The 22447-nt window shown below is 44.6% G+C and overlaps 1 protein-coding gene across 1 annotated transcript in view; it reads right to left on the bottom strand.

The window, feature by feature from the left end:
* The window catches only part of LRPPRC (leucine rich pentatricopeptide repeat containing), a 203060-nt gene that overhangs the window by 43970 nt on the left and 136643 nt on the right, over positions 1–22447 (bottom strand). The window contains exons 26-30 of the mRNA XM_056568127.1: positions 15799–15867; positions 13198–13288; positions 11752–11894; positions 9876–9951; positions 1512–1638 (exon numbers count right to left, since the gene is read on the bottom strand). Of these exons, the coding sequence (XP_056424102.1) occupies positions 1512–1638; positions 9876–9951; positions 11752–11894; positions 13198–13288; positions 15799–15867 (506 nt within the window). The remainder of the gene's footprint in view (positions 1–1511; positions 1639–9875; positions 9952–11751; positions 11895–13197; positions 13289–15798; positions 15868–22447) is intronic.

Genomic DNA, 22447 nt, shown 5'->3' with positions numbered 1-22447 from the left:
AGCCGACCGGACTCAAACGGTGACTCCAGTCGGCTCAGTTTTGACCTGTATGCGGTTTCCTGACCAGACCTAAAACGGTAGTATACTACGGTTTTAGGACCGGTCCAAAACCAGATACGGGTCAAAACTGATGATCCGGCTGGGGTACGGGAGCGCCCGGTTCTCCCCTCCCCCAGCCGGATCCGTCACCCGTATGTAAAAAACGAGGTGTGAATGCAGCCATAAGTTATGGTATATCGCCAGGATATGACGTCAACTTTGTGACAGTGTTTCTCAACCAGTGTGCCTTAGGCTGTTGAAAAACTACAACTCGAGAGTCCATGGCTGTCCAGGCATGCTGGGAGTTGTAGTTTTGCAACAGTTGGAGGGATACAGTTTGAAAAGCACTACATCTTGACCAGTGGACTTAAACTGTGGCCCTCCAGATGTTGTGAAACCTCAACTCCCAGCATGCCCGGACAGCCGTTGGCTGTCCGGGCATGCTGGGAGTTGAAGCTTTGCAACATCTGGAGGGCCACAGTTTGAGTCCACTGATCTAGACTGAGGGCCTCTGAGCCCCTGCTGGCCTGCTTATTGTTACAGGAGGTAGTTGGGAGGCTGCAAACAGCCAAAATGGTTATTTGACGCAGTTCACGTAACTCCCATAGAGCTTAAAGGGGTTATCCAGGAAAAAACTTTTTTATATATCTCAACTGGCTCCAGAAAGTTAAACAGATTTGTAAATTACTTCTATTAAAAAATCTTAATCCTTTCAGTACTTATGAGCTGATGAAGTTGAGTTGTTCTTTTCAGTCTAAGTGCTCTCTGATGACACGTCTCTCGGGAACCGCCCAGTTTAGAAACAAATCCCCATAGCGAACCTCTTCTACTCAGCAGCTGATAATTATTGAAAGGAATAAGGTATTTTAATAGAAGTAATTTACAAATCTGTTTAACTTTCCTGAGCCAGTTGATATATATATATATATATATATATATATATAACAAAAAAGTTTTTTTCCTGGAATACCCCTTTAACTGCGCCAGCAAACTGTGATCTATGCTAAATCTATGACTCCTAATATTCTAGAAAAGTCAGAGGTAACCAGGATGGAGGGGGTACCTAATATCAAAATAGGAACATGCCCCATGGGTAACCAGAACGGAGGAGGCCCTTGATGTCGAGATAGAGGTAGAGCCTGCATCTATCGAACTTGTATGGCTTATACTGTGGATAGGTCATACATGTCCAGAAAGTAATACCCCTTTAATTTGATCAGACAAAGAAAAGTTGGATGATTCTGACCTCCCAATATGCTTCGGTTTTACACAGGCGTTATTGCAATGCATAAACAATCCAACCTCAAACCTGTCCAGCTCTGCTACATCCGCCAACTGCCCACCAGAACCTTAGATTTTATGTAAACATTTTTACTTATTCAAGAAACCGTTTCTTCAAATCTTTACGGAACCATCAATGAATGCGCCACGTGATACACGTCCCCATTACATACAGTAGGACGCACACTTACACAGCCTCCACCTCAGCAGCCTCCTTCAGTAAGCCGTTCTTCACCAGCGCTTTAATAAGACTCGTGTATGTCCTGTTTGTTAATGGGACGTTATTTTTTTCAGAGTCCTGAAACACAGCAAATGCGTCTAAAAGAAGAAAAACACAAATAAAACAATGGTATTAGTGTCAGTGGGAACCAGTATAGAGATCATCAGCTGCTACAACTGAAGGAGCTTCCTATTGGCCTCTGCCCGTCTCTCTCTGTGTCTGTGTGTGTGTCTCTCTCTCTCATTGTCTCTCTCTCTCTCTCATTGTCTCTCTCTCTCATTGTCTCTCTCTCTCTCTCTCTCATTGTCTCTCTCTCTCTCTCTCTCATTGTCTCTCTCTCTCTCTCTCTCTCATTGTCTCTCTCTCTCTCTCTCTCATTGTCTCTCTCTCTCTCTCTCATTGTCTCTCTCTCTCTCTCTCTCTCATTGTCTCTCTCTCTCTCTCATTGTCTCTCTCTCTCTCTCTCTCATTGTCTCTCTCTCTCTCTCTCTCATTGTCTCTCTCTCTCTCTCTCTCATTGTCTCTCTCTCTCTCTCTCATTGTCTCTCTCTCTCTCTCTCATTGTCTCTCTCTCTCTCTCTCATTGTCTCTCTCTCTCTCATTGTCTCTCTCTCTCTCTCTCTCATTGTCTCTCTCTCTCTCTCTCTCATTGTCTCTCTCTCTCTCATTGTCTCTCTCTCTCTCTCTCTCTCATTGTCTCTCTCTCTCTCATATTGTCTCTCTCTCTCTCTCTCATATTGTCTCTCTCTCTCATATTGTCTCTCTCTCTCATATTGTCTCTCTCTCTCATATTGTCTCTCTCTCTCTCATTCTCTCTCTCTCTCTCATTGTCTCTCTCTCTCTCTCTCATTGTCTCTCTCTCTCTCTCTCTCTCATTGTCTCTCTCTCTCTCTCTCATTGTCTCTCTCTCTCTCTCTCTCATATTGTCTCTCTCTCATATTGTCTCTCTCTCATATTGTCTCTCTCTCTCATATTGTCTCTCTCTCATATTGTCTCTCTCTCTCATATTGTCTCTCTCTCTCTCATATTGTCTCTCTCTCTCTCATATTGTCTCTCTCTCATATTGTCTCTCTCTCTCATATTGTCTCTCTCTCTCTCTCATTCTCTCTCTCTCTCTCTCATTGTCTCTCTCTCTCTCTCATTGTCTCTCTCTCTCTCTCTCATTGTCTCTCTCTCTCTCTCTCTCATTGTCTCTCTCTCTCTCTCTCATTGTCTCTCTCTCTCTCTCTCTCATTGTCTCTCTCTCTCTCTCTCATTGTCTCTCTCTCTCTCTCTCATTGTCTCTCTCTCTCTCATTGTCTCTCTCTCTCTCTCATTGTCTCTCTCTCTCTCTCTCTCATTGTCTCTCTCTCTCTCTCATTGTCTCTCTCTCTCTCTCTCATTGTCTCTCTCTCTCTCTCATTGTCTCTCTCTCTCATTGTCTCTCTCTCTCTCATTGTCTCTCTCTCTCTCATTGTCTCTCTCTCTCTCATTGTCTCTCTCTCATTGTCTCTCTCTCATTGTCTCTCTCTCATTCTCTCTCTCTCATTCTCTCTCTCTCATTCTCTCTCTCATTGTCTCTCTCATTGTCTCTCTCATTGTCTCTCTCATTGTCTCTCTCATTGTCTCTCTCATTGTCTCTCTCTCTCATTCTCTCTCTCTCATTCTCTCTCTCATTGTCTCTCTCATTGTCCCTCTCATTGTCTCTCTCATTGTCTCTCTCATTGTCTCTCTCTCTCTCATTGTCTCTCTCTCTCTCATTGTCTCTCTCTCATTGTCTCTCTCTCTCTCATTGTCTCTCTCTCTCTCATTGTCTCTCTCTCTCTCATTGTCTCTCTCTCTCTCATTGTCTCTCTCTCTCTCATTGTCTCTCTCTCTCTCATTGTCTCTCTCTCTCTCATTGTCTCTCTCTCTCTCATTGTCTCTCTCTCTCTCATTGTCTCTCTCTCTCTCATTGTCTCTCTCTCTCTCTCATTGTCTCTCTCTCTCTCATTGTCTCTCTCTCTCTCATTGTCTCTCTCTCTCTCTCTCATTGTCTCTCTCTCTCTCTCATTGTCTCTCTCTCTCTCATTGTCTCTCTCTCTCTCTCTCATTGTCTCTCTCTCTCTCTCATTGTCTCTCTCTCTCTCTCATTGTGTCTCTCTCTCTCTCATTGTGTCTCTCTCTCTCTCATTGTGTCTCTCTCATTGTGTGTCTCTCTCTCTCATTGTGTCTCTCTCTCTCTCATTGTGTGTCTCTCTCATTGTGTCTCTCTCTCTCTCATTGTGTCTCTCTCTTTCTCATTGTGTCTCTCTCTTTCATTGTCTGTGTCATTGTCTCTCTCTCTCTCATTGTCTCTCTCTCATTGTCTCTCTCTCTCTCTCTCATTTATTAATGTACCCTTTATTCTGTATGAAATAGTGTAGAAAGTATATTGTCAAAAGATGTCACTTTATACCTATATAAAGCTGGGAGTTGTAGTTTTGCCACAGCAGGAGGCACCCCGGTTGGGAAATGCCGCTATACAGCTACATCCATTGGAGATATACATTGGGCGCTTCTATTTTGGTGTAAAATACTGGTGAAAACTGTGTTAAAGTAAAAGTCCAGCCAAAATTAACGTATCCCCTATCCACAGAAATTAATGGAGCGTGTGCAGTCTACTGGTAGACGACACACACTTCTCACAGAGAGTCGGGGTCCCATCCCGGAGATCGTGGGGGGTCCCAGTGGTCAGACCCCCGTGATCAGCTACTTATCCCCTTATCCTGTGGATGGGGATAAGTTAATTTTGGCTGGAGTTATCCTTTAATGTTAGTGCAGAGATGGAAAAGGAGGTGCTTGACTTCTAGTTTTGAAGTAGATCGTGCTCCGCTCCTTTAATCCCAGCACTAGCAATAACACTGAACTTTTCCTGGACTGTGAAAATATTGGGGGTCAATTGTCCCTTGAGTGAATTGAGTGTAGTGCCCACTGAAAGGTTCCTCATTTAAGAAGTGGTTTGGAAAACCCAAAATGCCCATGAGTTAGACATGCAGACCAATGATTTCTGGGGTTGATGTGTAATGCTTTATTTCACCTGTGGTGGTGCTGTAGGGGAACTTAACATTTATCAGTGTTCTTAAAGGGGTACTCCGCTGGAAAACATTTTTTTATTTAAATCAACTGGTGCCAGAAAGTTAAACAGATTTATAAATTACTTCCATTTAAAAATGTCAATCCTTCCAGTACTTATCAGCTGCTGTATGCTCCACAGTATGTTCTTTTCTTTTTAAATTTCCTTTCTGTCTGACCACAGTGCTCTCTGCTGACACCTCTGTCGATGTCAGGAACTGTCCAGAGCAGGAGATTTGCTATGGGGATTTTCCCCTGCTCTGGACAGTTCCTGACATGGACAGAGGTGTCAGCAGAGAGCACTGTGGTCAGGCAGAAAGGAAATTCAAAAAGAAAATAACTACACAACATGCTCCAGAGGAAGTTATTTCCAGTCTGACCACAGTGCTCTCTGCTGACACCTCTGTCCATGTCAGGAACTGTCCAGAGTAGGACCAAATCCCCATAGCAAATCTCTCCTGCTCCGGAAAGTTTCTGAAAAAGACAGAGGTGTCAGCAGAGAGCACTGTGCTCAGACTGGAAAGAACTACACAACTTCCTGTGGAGCATACAGCAGCTGATAAGTACTGGAAGGATTAAGGTTTTTAAATAGAAGTAATTTACAAATACGTTTAATTTTCTGTCACGAGTTGATTTAAAAAAATAAAAAAATAAATCTTTTCCAGTGGCGTACCCTTTTAAGTCCCATAGGAGGTGAACAGTAGAAGAACATGTTTGCTCGTTCTCAGGACTAGTGGGGGCCCAACAGTTGGACCCCCATGGAACAGCAACTTATCCCCTATACTGTTGGATAGACAAAAACCTTTCATTTTCCCCACCCTATAACCTTTGAATGATATAGCTTTCCCTGCACCCAAAAAGGAAGAAATTCATCAATCCAGGGTGACGGGACAAGCAGAAGCCACTGGGAACCTCCCCAATAACAGGTAGTTCAGGCATCACATGGTGACATGTTCTCTTCAAGGGTTTGTCAAAGAAAAGGACAATCCTTTTTGTCTGAAGGATCACCAAAACTGTAATCTTCGGCAAACACCTGTAACCTGAGGGGAAACCAGCCAGTAAATATTCAGTTCTCCTACAGCAGTGTTTCCCAACCAGGGTGTCTCCAGCTGTTGCAAAACTACAACTCCCAGCATGCCCGGACAGCCAAGGCTGTCCGGGCATGCTGGGAGTTTTAGTTTTGCAATAGCTGGAAGCACCCTGTTTGGGAAACACTGCCCTACAGCACCACCACAGGTGAAAAGAAACATTACACAATGGCTGCAAAAATAAGAGAGCTGTCCGTATAATACACTGCTCAAAATAATAAAGGGAACACTTAAACAACACAATGTAACTCCAAGTCAATGACATTTCTGTGAAATTACACTGTCCACTCAGGAAGCAACACTGATTGACAATCAATTTCACATGCTGTTGTGCAAATGGAACAGACAACAGGTGGAAATTATAGACAATTAGCAAGACACCCCCCAATAAAGGAGTGGTTCTACAGGTGGCGACCACAGACCACTTCTCAGTTCCTATGCTTTCTGGCTGATGTTTTGGTCACTTGGAATGCTGGCGGTGCTTTCACTCTAGTGGTAGCATGAGACAGAGTCTACAACCCGCACAAGTGGCTCAGGTAGTGCAGCTCATTCAGGCTGGCACATCAATGCGAAATGTGGCAAAAAGGTTTGCTGTGTCTGTCAGCGTAGTGTCCAGAGCAGGGAGGCGCTACCAGGAGACAGGCCAGTACATCAGGAGACGTGGAGGAGGCAGTAGGATGGCAACAACCCAGCAGCAGGACTGCTACCTTGGCCTTTCTGCAAGGAGGAGCAGGAGGAGCACTGCCAGAGCCCTGCAAAATACCCTCCAGCAAGCCACAAATGTGCATGTGTCCACTCAAACGGTCAGAAACAGACTCCATAAGGGTGGTATGAGGGCCCAACGTCCACAGGTGGGGGTTGTGCTTACAGCCCAACACCGTGCAGGATGTTTGGCATTTGCCAGAGAACACCAAGATTGGAAAATTTGCCACTGGCGCCCTGTGCTCTTCACAGATGAAAGCAACTTCACACTGAGCACATGTGACAGACGTGACAGAGTCTGGAGATGCTGTGGACAAGGTTTTGCTGCCTGCAACATCCTCCAGCATGACCGGTTTGGCGGTAGGTCAGTAATGGTGTGGGGTGGCATTTCTTTGGGGGGACCACACAGCCCTCCATGTACTTGCCAGAGGTAGCCTGACTGCCATTAGGTACCGAGATGAGATCCTCAGACCCCTTGTGAGACCATATGCTGGTGCGGTTGGCCCTGGGGTCCTCCTAATGCAAGACAATACTAGACCTCATGTAGCTGGAGTGTGTCAGCAGTTCCTGCAAGAGGAAGGTATTGATGCTATGGACTGGCCCACCCATTCCCCAGACCTGAATCCGATTGAGCACATCTGGGACATCATGTCTCGCTCCATCCACCAACACCATGTTGCACCACAGACTGTCCAGGAGTTGGCGGATGCTTTAGTCCAGGTCTGGGAGGACATCCCTCAGGAGACCATCCCACACCTCATCAGGAGCATGCCCAGGCATTGTAGGGAGGTCATACGGGCACGTGGAGGCCACACACACTACTGAGCCTCATTGTGACTTGTTTTAAGGACATTACATAAAGTTGGATCAGCCTATAATGTGGTTTTCCACTTTGATTTTGAGTGTGACTCCATATCCAGACCTCCATGGGTTGATAAATTTGATTTCCATTGATAATTTTTGTGTGATTTTGTTGTCAACACATTCAACTATGTAAAGACGAAAGTATTTCATACGATTAGTTCATTCAATTAGATCGAGGATGTGTTATATTAGTGTTCCCTTTATATTTTTGAGCAGTGTACATGGACACATTGGGTCTTCCAAAATCCATTTCTACTAAAGGGAACATTCCTGTACTAACACTGAAATCACCAACACAGCATTCTAAAATCTCTTTAGGATCTTCACGTTCATGCCCGCAGTGATTCTGAATGTGGAGGAGATAGATGGGTGGGTGATCAATGCACTTCGGAAAGAAAAAAAGGAAAAAGCTCCATATAGAAATCATGCACTGTTTTACATGAAGTACAACAATGGTATTTTCAATAGACACAGCTCTAGGAACATTTCTTTGCAACCTTCCTTTAAGGGTAAAAAAAAAAAAAAAAAAAAAGCGCTCTGCGCGTCTCTGACTGATTAACAGTTTTATTTCACATATTCACAAAAACTGTCAGTTTGTGAAAAGAAAATCTGAAATCGTAAAAAACGGTAGCCACACATCTCACGGATAACCCAACAGAACGTGACTGAGCGGCAATAAACAGTTCATTGAAACCGTAATCCAGACTGAGGCGCATGGAAGCGTGTATAACAGTGATTGGGATGAGGAGAGGGGGATCACATGAATAGTCAAACTTCTGTGTCACATTGAAGATATGGCTTCAGTGCTTCCACAAGGACAAAATAGGGTTTGTGTGTTATGTGCAGTTTATTGCTGTGTATTATCAACCCCTTAAAGGGGTACGAAACAACGGTAGAAAACAACAATAAAAAACCAACTGGTGCCAGAAAGTAAAAAAGATTTGTAAATTACTTCTGTTAAAAAAAAAAAAAATCTTAATCCTTCCAGTACTTATCAGTTGTTGTATGCTCCACAGGAAGTTCTTTTCTTTCTGAATTTATTTCCTTTCTAACCCCAGTGCTCTCTGCTGACACCTCTCTCCATTTCAGGATCTGTCCAGAGCTGGAGAGGTTTTCTATGGGGATTTTCTCCTGCTCTGGACAGTTCCTGAAATGGACAGAGGTGTCAGCAGAGAGCACTGTGATCAGACAGAAAACTATTCAACTTCCTATGGAACACATAGCAGCTGATAAGTACTGGAAGGATTAAACATTTTAACAGAAGTAATTTGCAAATCTGTTTAACTGTCATCAGTTGGTTAAAAAATGTTTTCCACTGGTGTACCCGTTTAAGGCTGGAGGGAGGCCTAATGTTTTTCAATGAGATTACACCACGATCGTATTACTTAAATGGGCCCTGTCAGATACAAAAACTTGTGATATGTTGTAAAGCATGTATAACCAATAGGCTTCGAAATTGCTTCCATTAGAACATTTTCAGTATTTCATACTGAAAAAGCCAGTCAAACAACTTCCCCCCCCTGCCTGCTTGGACACATACTAGTCCTGCTGTGTCCATGCGTCATCACCTATGTCATGGACACACTTCCTTGATTGACAGCTGTGAGCGCAGGGCTCAGAGCTGGAGGAAAAATCCTCCCACTGTCAGCTTGTGTCCCGCTACTGTCAGTGAGGACAAGCTGGGAGTTGTAGTTTTGCTAATGCTAGGGGAGATGTGAGCAGACAGCATACTGAGGGAGGGGCGGAGACCTGCACTGTGAGGCCACACCCCCTTCCTGTGAAAGGAATTCAGACTAGTGAGCAAAATGAAAAGTGTAATAAAAAAAAATAAAATAAAGGTGCTAGACACATAAAAATAAGATGTACATGGTCAGGATTAGGTACTGAGTGATATATTTAAAAAAAAAAAAAAATTTTGTACGATCTGACGGGTACGATTTAAGTTCAGGGGAACGGCAGACAAAAAAAAAAAAAAAAAAAAAAGGATCTATTTATTCCCCAGAAACCGCGCCACTCTTTTCCATAGGCTGTGTCTGGTACTGCAGATCAGCCCCATTCCCAGTATTGTCACTGGCATTCATATGAGGTTAGGCTTCATGCAGACAATGGACAGAATCTAATCATGCCATTGCAGCTGAGCTAAGACATGTAAAGACGGCCGTCCACATTAAAGGGGTTGTCCCTTGAAAATGATCATATCCCCTATTCCCAGATAAGTTTTTGATTGCGAGGGATCTGACTGCTTGGACCCTCGAAATCAAAAACTTATCTGTGAATAGGGGATATGATCATTTCCAAATGAGTTGTGCGCGTGCCTTCTACAGCTGCGGACTCATTACAAAGGATCGCGCACCATTCATTTGTATGGATGTGCCGGAAAGGCCAGAGCCCAGCACTCAGGCATCTCCACCGCTCACATATAAATTAATGGAGTGTGCGCCGTCTACAACACTCGCTCTCACCGAGAGGTGGGGCCCCGTTTCGGAGATAGCAGGGGGTCCGCATTCAGATACTGATTCCCTGTCCTCTGTTTTCAGAGTAATGAAGAACATCTTTAAACAAGTAACCTGCAGCTACATCAAGAAAGGTCAAAACCATGAACCACTTACCTGTAATCTTTCCGTCCCGTAATAAGTCTATGACTCTTCTACCAGATCCTCTGACTGATGTTGCAGTGTTCTCAAGCTTTAAAAAGGAAGATATATAAAAAAAAAAATTTTTTAAATTAAAATAAAAAGGGGAGGCACCCTGGTTGGGAAACGCCGCTATACAGCTACATCCATTGGAGATATACATTGGGCGTATATTGGAGATATACATGCTGGGAGTTGTAGTTTTGCAACAGCTGGAGGTCCGCAGTTTGGAGACCACTGTCTATTTCACATTGTGTAGACTGGATACAAGTGTAACCATTTACAAGGCCTGATTCACATTGTATTATGTGCACTACACTGCTGTTATAGGTTGGAATACAGACAGAAAAGTAAGACGTACACTGTGGTGCACCAACAAGACTGAATACACCATACACGGTCTATTTAAAGGGGTTATCAAGGAAAAAAAAAATTTCTATATATCAACTGGCTCCAGAAAGTTAAACAGATTTATAAATTACTTCTATCAAAAAATCTTAATCCTTTCAGTACTTATGAGCTTCTGAAGTTAAGGTTGTTCTTTTCTGTCTAAGTGCTCTCTGATGACATGTGTCTCGGGAACCGCCCAGTTTAGAAGAAGTTTGCTATGGGGATTTGCTTCTAAACTGGGCGGTTCCCGAGACACGTGTCATCAGAGAGACAGAAAAGAACAACCTTAACTTCAGAAGCTCATAAGTACTGAAAGGATTAAGATTTTTTAATAGACGTAGTTTACAAATCCGTTTAACTTTCTGGAGCCAGTTGATATATAAAAAAAAATTTTTTTCCTGGATAACTCCTTTAAGACGTTTGGTCTGCTTCATAAGGGATACATTTTATTTGTGGGATAGCAAAGGAAAGTATGCTACATAGAGATGAGCAAACGTCCCGAAACTTGTCATGGGAGGTTTTGCTAATATCTGTCATATTCATTTCAGATTCAGCCCTATACTCACTTTACTTGGTGCCGAATGCCCATCCCAGAGGGTCAAAGGAGTTAAGCGGCAATGCACAGAACTGCCGATTAACTTCTTTGGCCAGGCAGTATGCATCTACACATAACACGTCACTGCCTACTGTAGGGTATACGTTATGTGCATCAGGGATTACTGTCAAAATGACAGGAGTCCCTGTTCTACTACATTGTTTCTGTGATGCTCTACACCAGTGGTCTCCAACCTGCGGACCTCCAGATGTTGCAAAACTACAACTCCCAGCATGCCCGGACAGCCAACGGCTGTCCGGGCATGCTGGGAGCTGTAGTTTTGCAACATCTGGAGGTCAGCAGGTTGGAGACCACTGCTCTATACCAATGGCCGTTGTATGCTATGATGTCATCAGTGGCGGCTGCCTGCAGTTGGAGGAAAACGGCCAAGAGTCATTTAACTTGGCAGGGATCTTGAGTAAATTGGGAATGGAGCTGAGCGTGGGTGTGCATGGCTGCTTGGTAGTTCCAGAAGCAGGGACTCGTTACTTTGACAGGAGTCCCTGACCCTTGATTTACCCAATTTTAACAACACACAAAATTTTTGAAAAATTCAGAACGGATTTGATTCATCCTAAATTGATTTTCTTGTTTCTACTACCGCACTCTCCCACAAATTAAACATGACACTTATGTTTCCTAAAGCACAAAAAATAAATCCACCCATTATGCAAAGATCCTCTCATCTCATATCATTGAGTGACAGGTTAAGAAATGAAATTCCAAAATCCCCCAGCTTTCCTAGAATACAGATATAACAAACAAAGGGTTGAAGACAACAACCGGACAGGAGAGGATAACTAATTTTCCCATTTGGATTTAGAACAGAACCCTGTAAAGGTGATCTTTAATATCCTAGACAGTTACCTCTGGGACGAGAAAGGCAACGTCTTGTCCATTCTTTTTCAATATTTTTTTGAAGAGGTTCAGCGTAGTCTCCTGGGGCAGGATGTTTTCCTCCTTCATTTTGTTCCAAGCGCTCTTCGCCTTTTCCCAGTCATTATTTTTATCTGTAACACAAAAAAGGCACAAAATAAAAAATAAATAAAAAATAAATAAAAAAAATCAGAATAATCTGGAAATTCATTATAAAAAAATATTGGTTTAAAACCAATGGCACCCGTTGGCAGTCTGAAGTTTCGAGACAGTCCAAAGCATGCCAATGCAATTCACTTAAAGGGGTTGTGCGCTGCCCTAATTTTCGGAGCTCCGCTCACAGCGTCCGGAAGTTCATTACTCCGAACGCTATGTGCGGGCTTCCGTGTTCGCGTCCGCCGGGCGTGACGTCACGCCCGGCCCCTCGCCCGCCCCCTCGTGACGTCTCGCCCGCCCCCTCGTGACGTCACGTTCGCCCCCTCTACCAAAGTCTATGGGAAGGGGGCGGGCGAGACGTCACGAGGGGGCGGGCGAGACGTCACGAGGGGGCGGGCGAGACGTCACGAGGGGGCGGGCGAGACGTCACGAGGGGGCGGGCGAGACGTCACGAGGGGGCGGGCGAGACGTCACGAGGGGGCGGGCGAGACGTCACGAGGGGGCGGGCGAGACGTCACGAGGGGGCGGGCGAGACGCAACGAGGGGGCGGGCGAGACGTCACGAGGGGGCGGGCGAGACGTCACGAGGGGGCGGGCGAGACGTCACAACCCCTTTAAAACACAATTTCGGGGCAGAGTGGAAGGGGAAGGGATGAAATGTATCAGCATCGTCTACACATAAGACAAGAAATTCATATTTGAGGGCTTGTGTTTCATTAGAAAAACAGTGTCTTCTAAAAACAGTGCCACTCAGTCTACAGATTGTGTGCGGTACTGCAGCTCTGGCCCATTAACTTCTAAGGAGCTCATTGCAAGAAACAAGCCGCGGTGGTTGTGAAGTTTGTTTTTGAAAGAAAAGAGCCATATTCCTATAACCCAGTGTTTCTGAAGCAGGGTGCATGCAGCTTTTGCAAAACTACAACTCCTAGCGTGCCCGGACAGTCTTTGGTGATAGCACCGGGTCACATCCTTGTGCTTTTATCTTAAGATAAAAGCTGGGGAAGTTTGCATCTCGTTCCCCAGGTGTCAATCAAATCCGACCACTCTCCATAGCCTGTAATGCTGAGAAAAGGTCAGATTTAACGACCTTAGAGTGGACAGCGAAGCTTCTGGGCTTAGATCTTAGGATCGCAGGGGGTCTCAGGATTGACCAGACGTGGTCATACGCCAAAAATTTTAATAGTGGGGCACCCCCTTTGACTTGATGTAGAGGGAAAACCCTTAGCTAATAGTTTAGATATTTACATGCAAAGAAATGACTTCATATTAGACAGATACCCACCGTATATTTTCAATAGCTGAAAGTACATGTCTTCTCTATCGCAGTCAAACAGTTTCTGGGAGATTTCTACACATTTTTCCAACAAATCCACCTGTACATAGAAACCACAAGAATTTCAGGTAACAGTGAATAGGTCCCTTTACACAGCATGTAATAAGAGTGTTACTGCGCACCAACTACAAGGGTGGGCCAACATTCATTTCCTATCATGGTCCTGTGTGAACATGCCCAGATGACAAGCAAAATTAATGCTGGTTTCTTGTTGATCATATATTTTGCGAAGACGTAAAAATGCTAGTTTTTCAGCAGCTTAAATGAACAGGGGATCCACTGCGACAATTGCCTTCCCCTGAGGAAGTTGTCTTGAGGCAATGAAACACGTCAGGTTCTGTTAAAGGCACATGTATGGGGGATAAGTATAATCATTTAAATGTTTGTTCCTCTGCCTGTCTCCAGCTTTTTTTAACCTCAGCTTCCTTTACCAGCCACATTTGGATACCAATATATTGTTTAGGCTTTGGTTTTCTGCTGAGAATAGCTCAGAGGCTCTCTCAGTTTAACTATTCATACAGGGTTGCGGTTGAGTCTTTTGGGAATACATTATTGGCTCCCGCATTTGGCTGTAGCTTTTGATATATTGTGCCAACTCTGTATTTTGTATACAGGTACGAACAGTAGTGCATATATTCATCCATTATTTTAACGTACCAACTTGAGGGTGTGCTAGTATGGCGCCATCTTGTTTTTCAGGGTTTGAGCTTTTGTAAGCAATATATCTAAATTGATGAATATTCATACATGCTCTAATTCATTTTGGGGTGCTTTTCTGTGTTTTTGTTTTGCATGTGTACCTTTACAAAGCACTTTAGTAACACTGCCTGTTTTTGTCTATGTTTTGGTGGAGGCCCCTATTTTTATTTTTTTTTTAAAGCTTTTAAAGATGTCCAAGATGAGAAAACATTGCTGCTCCTTTAAAAACTGCCCCATGCAGTCCACGGGTTGCGAGTAGTAATGCAGCTTACGCACATTCATTTTAATGCAGCTGAGGAGCAATGAAAGACAAGCATGTTTTTGAAAAAAATCGCCCATGTTTTTCTACTGCTATACAATTCCTTTAAAGTGGGCCCCCCCAGGAGCAAGCTGAGGTGGAGTACACTTTTGAAGCAGGCTGAGGTGGAGCACACTATTGGAGCAGGCTGAGGTGGAGCACACTTTTGGAGCAGGCTGAGGATGAGTACACTTTTGGAGCAGGCTGAGGAGGAGTACACTTTTGGAGCAGGCTGAGGAGGAGTACACTTTTGGAGTAGGCTCCGTCACGCCTACCCCCCATAGACTTACATTGAAGGGACGTGGCCATGATGTCCCGAGTGGGGCGTGACCGTGACATCACAAGCCTTTTGGAGCAGGCTGAGGTGGAGCACTTTTGGAGTAGGCTGAGGTGGAGCACACTTTTGGAGCAGGCTGAGGTGGAGCACACTTTTGGAGCAGGCTGAGGATGAGCACACTTTTGGAGCAGGCTGAGGTGGAGCACACTTTTGAAGCAGGCTGAGGTGGAGCACACTTTTGGAGCAGGCTGAGGATGAGCACACTTTTGGAGCAGGCTGAGGATGAGCACACTTTTGGAGCAGGCTGAGGTGGAGTACACTTTTGAAGCAGGCTGAGGTGGAGCACACTTTTGAAGCAGGCTGAGGTGGAGCACACTTTTGAAGCAGGCTGAGGTGGAGCACACTTTTGAAGCAGGCTGAGGTGGAGCACACTATTGGAGCAGGCTGAGGTGGAGTACACTTTTGAAGCAGGCTGAGGTGGAGCACACTTTTGGAGCAGGCTGAGGATGAGTACACTTTTGGAGCAGGCTGAGGAGGAGTACACTTTTGGAGCAGGCTGAGGAGGAGTACACTTTTGGAGTAGGCTCCGTCACGCCTACCCCCCATAGACTTACATTGAAGGGGCGTGGCCATGATGTCCCGAGTGGGGCGTGACCGTGACATCACAAGCCTTTTGGAGCAGGCTGAGGTGGAGCACTTTTGGAGTAGGCTGAGGTGGAGCACACTTTTGGAGTAGGCTGAGGTGGAGCACACTTTTGGAGCAGGCTGAGGAGGAGTACACTTTTGGAGCAGGCTGAGGAGGAGTACACTTTTGGAGCAGGCTGAGGAGGAGTACACTTTTGGAGCAGGCTGAGGAGGAGCACACTTTTGGAGCAGGCTGAGGTGGAGCACACTTTTGAAGCAGGCTGAGGTGGAGCACACTTTTGAAGCAGGCTGAGGTGGAGCACACTTTTGAAGCAGGCTGAGGTTGAGCACACTTTTGGAGCAGGCTGAGGTTGAGCACACTTTTGGAGCAGGCTGAGGATGAGCACACTTTTGGAGCAGGCTGAGGATGAGTACACTTTTGGAGCAGGCTGAGGATGAGTACACTTTTGGAGCAGGCTGAGGATGAGTACACTTTTGGAGCAGGCTGAGGATCAGTACACTTTTGGAGCAGGCTGAGGAGGAGTACACTTTTGGAGCAGGCTGAGGAGGAGTACACTTTTGGAGCAGGCTGAGGTGGAGCACACTTTTGGAGCAGGCTGAGGTGGAGCACACTTTTGGAGCAGACATTTACCTGGTTTGTTCTCAGACATCGATCAGAAAACCAGCTCATCTTGACTGGGTGGGCTCTTAATCCAGGGGTCTAAAGCAAAAGATAAAAAAAATAATGTCATATGATCTACAAAAGTGCAGGTAAGAGACACCTAGACTACAACTCCCATCTCTAGAATGGCTACTTTTTGCTTCTTATGTGTCGACCTGCAATGCATAGCGCTGTATGAGATACACTGTCCTAACAGCTTGGTAAAACAGGTAAGAGTTCAACCATATCCTGCCCTTCTTACCATTAGGCAATGGATTTGTCCGCAGGCTGTCAGGGTATGATAGGAGTTGCAGTTTTGCAACAAGCTGGGTATTACCGATCTAAATAGAGTCTTATTTTTTTCCCCTGCATATACATCTTTACTGCATTGCCGCCATTTCATACCTGAACCAGCCGCTTCGGATGTAAAAGTGTTAGGGCATGTGGACACTAAGGAATTGATGAGGAATCATTTCAGTCAGGAAATTTAGCAAATCTGCTTGGAGTGGAACTTGATGAGGAATTTGACACAGATTTGGAAAAGGAAATCTGGAGGAGGATCAGTACTACAACCCCCAATGGGCGGGGTCTTATTTCTCCTCTAGAAAATTACATAGAGAAATTCAGCCCAAAACTAAAATGAAGTCCCATTGACTTCAATGAGCCTTTACCCACGGATTCCGCCAGAACATGCTCAACCTTCTGGCAAAATAGGATGCTTTGTCGGAATTTCGTCCGCACATAAGCAAGGCCTCTCTGACAAGTAAGCTTAGACGGAAAACATGATTTTATAACTCTGCAACCAGCCATCAGCAAAGAGACCGCTATCATCTGATTCACATCCTTATCAGTCTCATGTCTGCAGTTTTGGGAATGAGCATGAACAGAGTGGCGGAAAGACCATTAAAAGTCAATGGAACTTTCAGTCATGGCAGATTTGAAGCGGCAAACTGGCATAAAATTAATTAAGTAGATTCCTCGTCAATTCCTTGGTGTGAACATACACTAATACATAAGATGCAATTCATGGCAGAAATTTAGAGGCATTAAAGGGGTACTCCGCCCCTAGACATCTTATCCCCTATCCAAAAGGATAGGGGATAAAATGTCCAATTGCGGGGGGTCCCGCCGCTGGGGACCCCCGCGATCTCGGCTGCGGCACTCCAGACATCCGGTGCACAGAGACTGGCGATGCGTAGGCTTGTGACGTCATGGCCATGCCCCTCTCATGACGTCACAGCCACGCCTCCTCAATGCAAGTCTATAGGAGGGGGCGTGACGGCCGTCACGCCTACTCCCCCAAAGACTTACATTGAGGGGGCGTGGCCGTGACATCACAAGTGGGGCGTGACCGTAACATCACAAGCCTCCGGCGCTGCACGCGACGCTCTAAACCAGTGCGCCTCCAGCTGTTGCAAAACTAGAACTCCCAGCATGCCCGGACAGCCGTTGGCTGTCCGGGCATGCTGGGAGTTGTAGTTTTGCAACAGCTGGAGGCACCCTGGTTGGGGGAACGCTGGTCTAAATAAACGCTGGGTGCCACAGGGAGATCGCGGGGGTCCCGCCGGGGATCAGACATCTTATCTCCAATTCAAAGGATAAGATGTCTAGGGGCAGAGTACCCCTTTAAGAGTGAAGAATAACCTATATGGCAGACAACAACAATTCAAAGACGACAGGGAGTTCGGTCATGGCTGCGGGTCATACGGTGGGGGTCGCCGATCGTAGGCAAATACAATTACATGGTAAAAAAGTTGGTCTCACTTCATGCTAATCCTCCTCCCGACGAGACAGGAGTTACATTTCCTGACAACTTTCAATATCATTGCAGATTCAAATGCCAATGATCTAAAGAGCCGTAAAGCCTCACAACTTAATATACTAAATCTCCCTCTTGTTCCCGGCTGATTGAAAAAGGCTGTCATTGCAAGGACGAAACGGCTAGAACACCAGATATCCTTGCATTTCGTTTTGATATTGAGAACTGTTGCGCTTGGACAGGGTCTCAATCATCAAAAGAACATCTAGGTCAGATTAACTAAATCTCCTTGGCTTGCACAGCAGTCCATATTTGTAGCTTATCTCTTACATCTGAGTGAATTACAAACATCCGAGCCCGGCTGGCAGGCTGCATGAGAAGCAATCTCTCCCGTTCTGCGCTAGACTTATCTAACTTAAGAGTCAAGTTCACCTCTACATAAATCAATCTGCAGCGCTATTGGAAATGTATGTATATATATATATATATATATATATATATATATATATATATATATATATATATGTATATATGTATATATATATATATATATATATATGTGTATATATGTATATATGTATATATATATATATATATATATATATATGTATATATATATATATATATATATATATGTATATATGTATATATATATATATATATATATATGCAGACTACGAGCTTGATATTTAAATAGGGTAGGGACATGGGGGGACGAAAGAAGATCAAAGAGCAACGTCCTGTTCCCCATCATTATATATTATTTTATTGCGGTGATGATTTGGGTTGCTGTCTATCATGGTAGATGTTTATGACCAACACGATATTGCCTTCACTACTTTCCGCTGGTTTTCATAGCTTATCTGTAGCTTAGGTTTCTCTAGAGCAGATTTTATATATATATATATATATATATATATATATATATATATACACACACACACACACACACACACACACACATATACAGTGTATATATATATACATACACACACATATATATATACACACATATACAGTATATATATATATATATATATATATATGTATACACACATATATATATACACACACATATACAGTATATATACACACACACACACACACACACACACGTATCTCATAGGAACCATCACGATGCTGCCTGAACCAATGTGATGCTGCATGAATTATAAGTCATCAGGGCAGTCCTGTTACACCAGCCCTGACTGTTCGATCTCTCCCTGCTTCGTTATAAGGAGAGATCTATTAATGAAGGATAGCGGGGCAGGGAGAAGCCACCGTGACTGCACCAATGATTCAGGCAGAATAAAAAGTGATCCAAGTAAAGAAAAAAAAAAGTCCAGCTAACCCCCTGCTGTAGGAAACGCAGCGTCCATGAGTAAGGCTAACTCAGTACATGAAAGGGACATCACGCCACGCCCCCTCCCATAGACTTGCATTGATGGGGCGGGACGTCATGAGGGGCGGGGCCGGCTCCAGCATTCAGAACAGTTTGTTCCAAACACTGAGCAGCGGAGTACCCCTTTAAAGTGGTACTCTTCTGCCCACAGGTATCTTCCCCCCTATCCAAAGGATAGGGAGTAAGTTGTCTGATCGCGGGGGTCCTGCCGCTGGGACCCCCGCAATCTCTGTGCAGCACCTGTGTCGCACCCGGCATTCTTAACAGTATGTTTAGAACGCTGGGTTTCCGAAGCCAGAAGCTGCACAGAGAGTGCGGGGGTCCCAGCGGAGGGACCCCCGCGATCAGACAACTTATCCCCTATCCTTTGGATAGGGGATAAGGTGCCTGTGGGCAGAAGAGTACCCCTTTAATCATCTTCATTTAAGGAGGAGTGTTTTATTGCTGGACCAGGAGTTTTCTAGCCACTAAAGCACAAAAGTGATGCATTGACGTCCTTACTGCTAACATATCCCAAAGTAAATTTGCAGCATTTCCACAGGAAGGCAAATTCAACTTATCTACTGAAGTCAATGGGAAATATCTGCAATAAATCTGCAGAGGATCTCACAACCACTGACGCTATGGATTCAAAATCTGTAATGCAGGTTCATTTCTGTTTTTCTTTTTTTTTTTTGAAGTTTCATCCACTATTTAAGAGATAAACAGAAAGTTAAACAGATTTGTAAATGATTTCTATTTAAAAATCTTAATCCTTCCAGTACTTATCAGCTTCTGTATGCTCCACAGGAAGTTGTGTAGTTCTTTCCAGTCTGACCACAGTGCTCTCTGCTGATACCTCTATTTTTCTGAAACTTTCTGGAGCAGGAGAGGTTTGCTATAAGTATTTGGTCCTACTCTGGACCGTTCCTGACATGGACAGAGGTGTCAGCAGAGAGCACTGTGGTCAGACTGGAAATAATTACATAACTTCCTCTGGAGCATACAGCAGCTGATAAGTACTGGAAGGATTAAGATTTCTAAATAGAAATAATTTACAAATCTCTCACCAAGTTTCTGGCACCATTTGATTGGAAAACATTTGTTTTCTACTGGAGTACCCCTTTAAAGCATACTACTAATCGTGGTCCCGGCGACAGGATACGTGCTTAAATTTCATTCTCCCCTCCTGATCCTGTGACTTGCTCCAAGACAATTACAATCTATAGACTTATTAGCCAGAAGTCCCATAGACTAAGCCACTGTCTTTCAACCAGGGTGCCTTCGGCTCTCCGGGCATGCTGGGAGTTGTAGTTTTGCAACAGCTGGAGGCACCCTGGTTAAAAAACACTGGCCTAAGCACATATCCTGTCACCGGAACCAAAATACGCTTTAAAATCTCACCCACATTGCCGCTACTAATAATACCACACAATACCATGGCCGCTTTAAGAGATTTACTGGGGACGATCAACAGGAGTCTACACTGCATAAATGCTAAATATATTTTTTTCCTTAGGTCTTTTTAAACAACTTCAAGTCTTTGATATGCTTTAAAAATGCCTCAGCTTCCTTCCACGGCTGTTCCTATAGGACCTGACACTGTATATAACAAAAAGAAGAAAAAAAATCATTCCAGTAAATATAACTGCTCGGAACAATGGAAGAGAAACAAAATATGCTCAATACCATTAGCATAAGAACAAAAGGGATAACAAAGCGCAGAAAGCCTCCATTTTTCCTTGACACCTTCCTCCAAACAACTGTTTTTTAAACATGTCACCTCATCAATCACGCAGATCATTACCGATTGTGAATGCCGAGCGCAGCCAGTCAATCACCCGCGAGCGGCAACACCGGCAATTCATCCCCTCTCCCACTTCAATATTTTCTCTAATATCATCAGATGAGACTGTTCCCTATTCAATCTGAAATCCATACAAAAAGTGTTATAGGTAAGACTGTCTGGATCCCAAATAAAGTAAAATGGGCACTGTCAGATCAAAAAACTTTCAAAAAAATGTTATGGATGAAAATCAAAGACCTTTTGTAATTTGGTTGTTTAAATTTTTTTTAATATATAATAAAGAAAACAGCTCCTGAAAATCTCACCACTAAGGGGCCCCTCATACCAACTGGGACACTAACCAGTTTTGCAGCATTATCAGGCTTGTCCATGAGTCATGGACAAGAGAGGACTTATGGGCAAGGCTGTATGAGCAGACAATCACCTCCCACCACAAGGGAGGGACACGCCCCCTCTCACCTCACACCAATCATCTCTCACCACCACAAGGGAGGGACACGCCCCCTCCCACCAATCACCTCCCACCACCACAAGGGAGGGACACGCCCCCTCCTACCACACACCAATCACCTCCCACCACCACAAGGAGAGACACGCCCCTTCCCACCACACACCATTCACCTCCCACCACCACAAGGGAGAGACACGCCCCCTCCCACCCCACACCAATCACCTCCCACCACCACAAGGGAGAGACACGCCTCCTCTCACCACACACCAATCACCTTCCACCACCACAAGGGAGAGACATGCCTCCTCTCACCACACACCAATCACATTCCACCACCACAAGGGAGAGACACGCCCCAAGGAGAATTTCCAAGGCAATCACTGAGCCCGCCCTCACTCACCATGCATTCACTTCCTCCCCGAGCCTGCTGTGCTGTGTCTCTTCATCCAATCACTGCAGGCTGCTCTGTAACCCAATCCGCTCTGTTTAGACAGGAGTCTGATAGACAGGACAGGAGTGGGTACAGAGGAGTGGTATTCCCACCCTTACTTACTGGAATTTGTCCCAGCCTGTGCTTCAACTGGGGCAAGGATGATGCTGCAGCTGCACAGGATTAAGTTCTGGATGGTATAGAGGCCATGGTTTATATAAAAAGGAGACACTTTTTTTAAATAAAGTTTATAAAAAAATGTAATGTTTTTCCAAGATTAACAACACATAAAAGAGGGATGCCCATTTTAAAGAGGGATCTGGCTTGGGGTCTATTTGTTTAGGAGGCCTGGCGTGTAGTCTGAATCCGTTCTGGGGTTTTATATGTACTATTTGTCATTTAAATACAGTCCTATAGAAATGGGCGGGGCACACACTGCTTTTTATTCCCCTCTACTGGGCAGAACCTATGAGGCAGTGCCAGATGTATTTAACAGCAGACACCAATGCTGCCCCATATGGACCCCATTAACTTTCTAACATGGTGTCCACCGTTTTGGTGAAACAAATACAGCTTCCAGGGCATTTACAATTAAAAGTTACAAACACATAACAAAACTTCATAGAGACATGTCCCAAGTTTTAATTGGTCGGGGTCTGGGTGCTGAGCCCCCCTAATCATTAGAACGATCCGGGAGTGGAGCTTCTCTGCTCAGCTCGCTGCTGGAGACAGATTGGGCCTCATTTACGAAGAGATTCGGGTTTTTACTAGTGGGAAAAGTTGTTTCAGACTTGCAGGATTCTTCTCTATTT

The sequence above is a fragment of the Hyla sarda genome, chromosome 3 (genome assembly GCF_029499605.1).
Source record: "Hyla sarda isolate aHylSar1 chromosome 3, aHylSar1.hap1, whole genome shotgun sequence".
NCBI lineage: Eukaryota > Metazoa > Chordata > Amphibia > Anura > Hylidae > Hyla > Hyla sarda.
The sequence above is the reverse complement of the archived record's forward strand: the minus strand, read 5'-3'. Positions and strand labels throughout refer to the sequence as shown.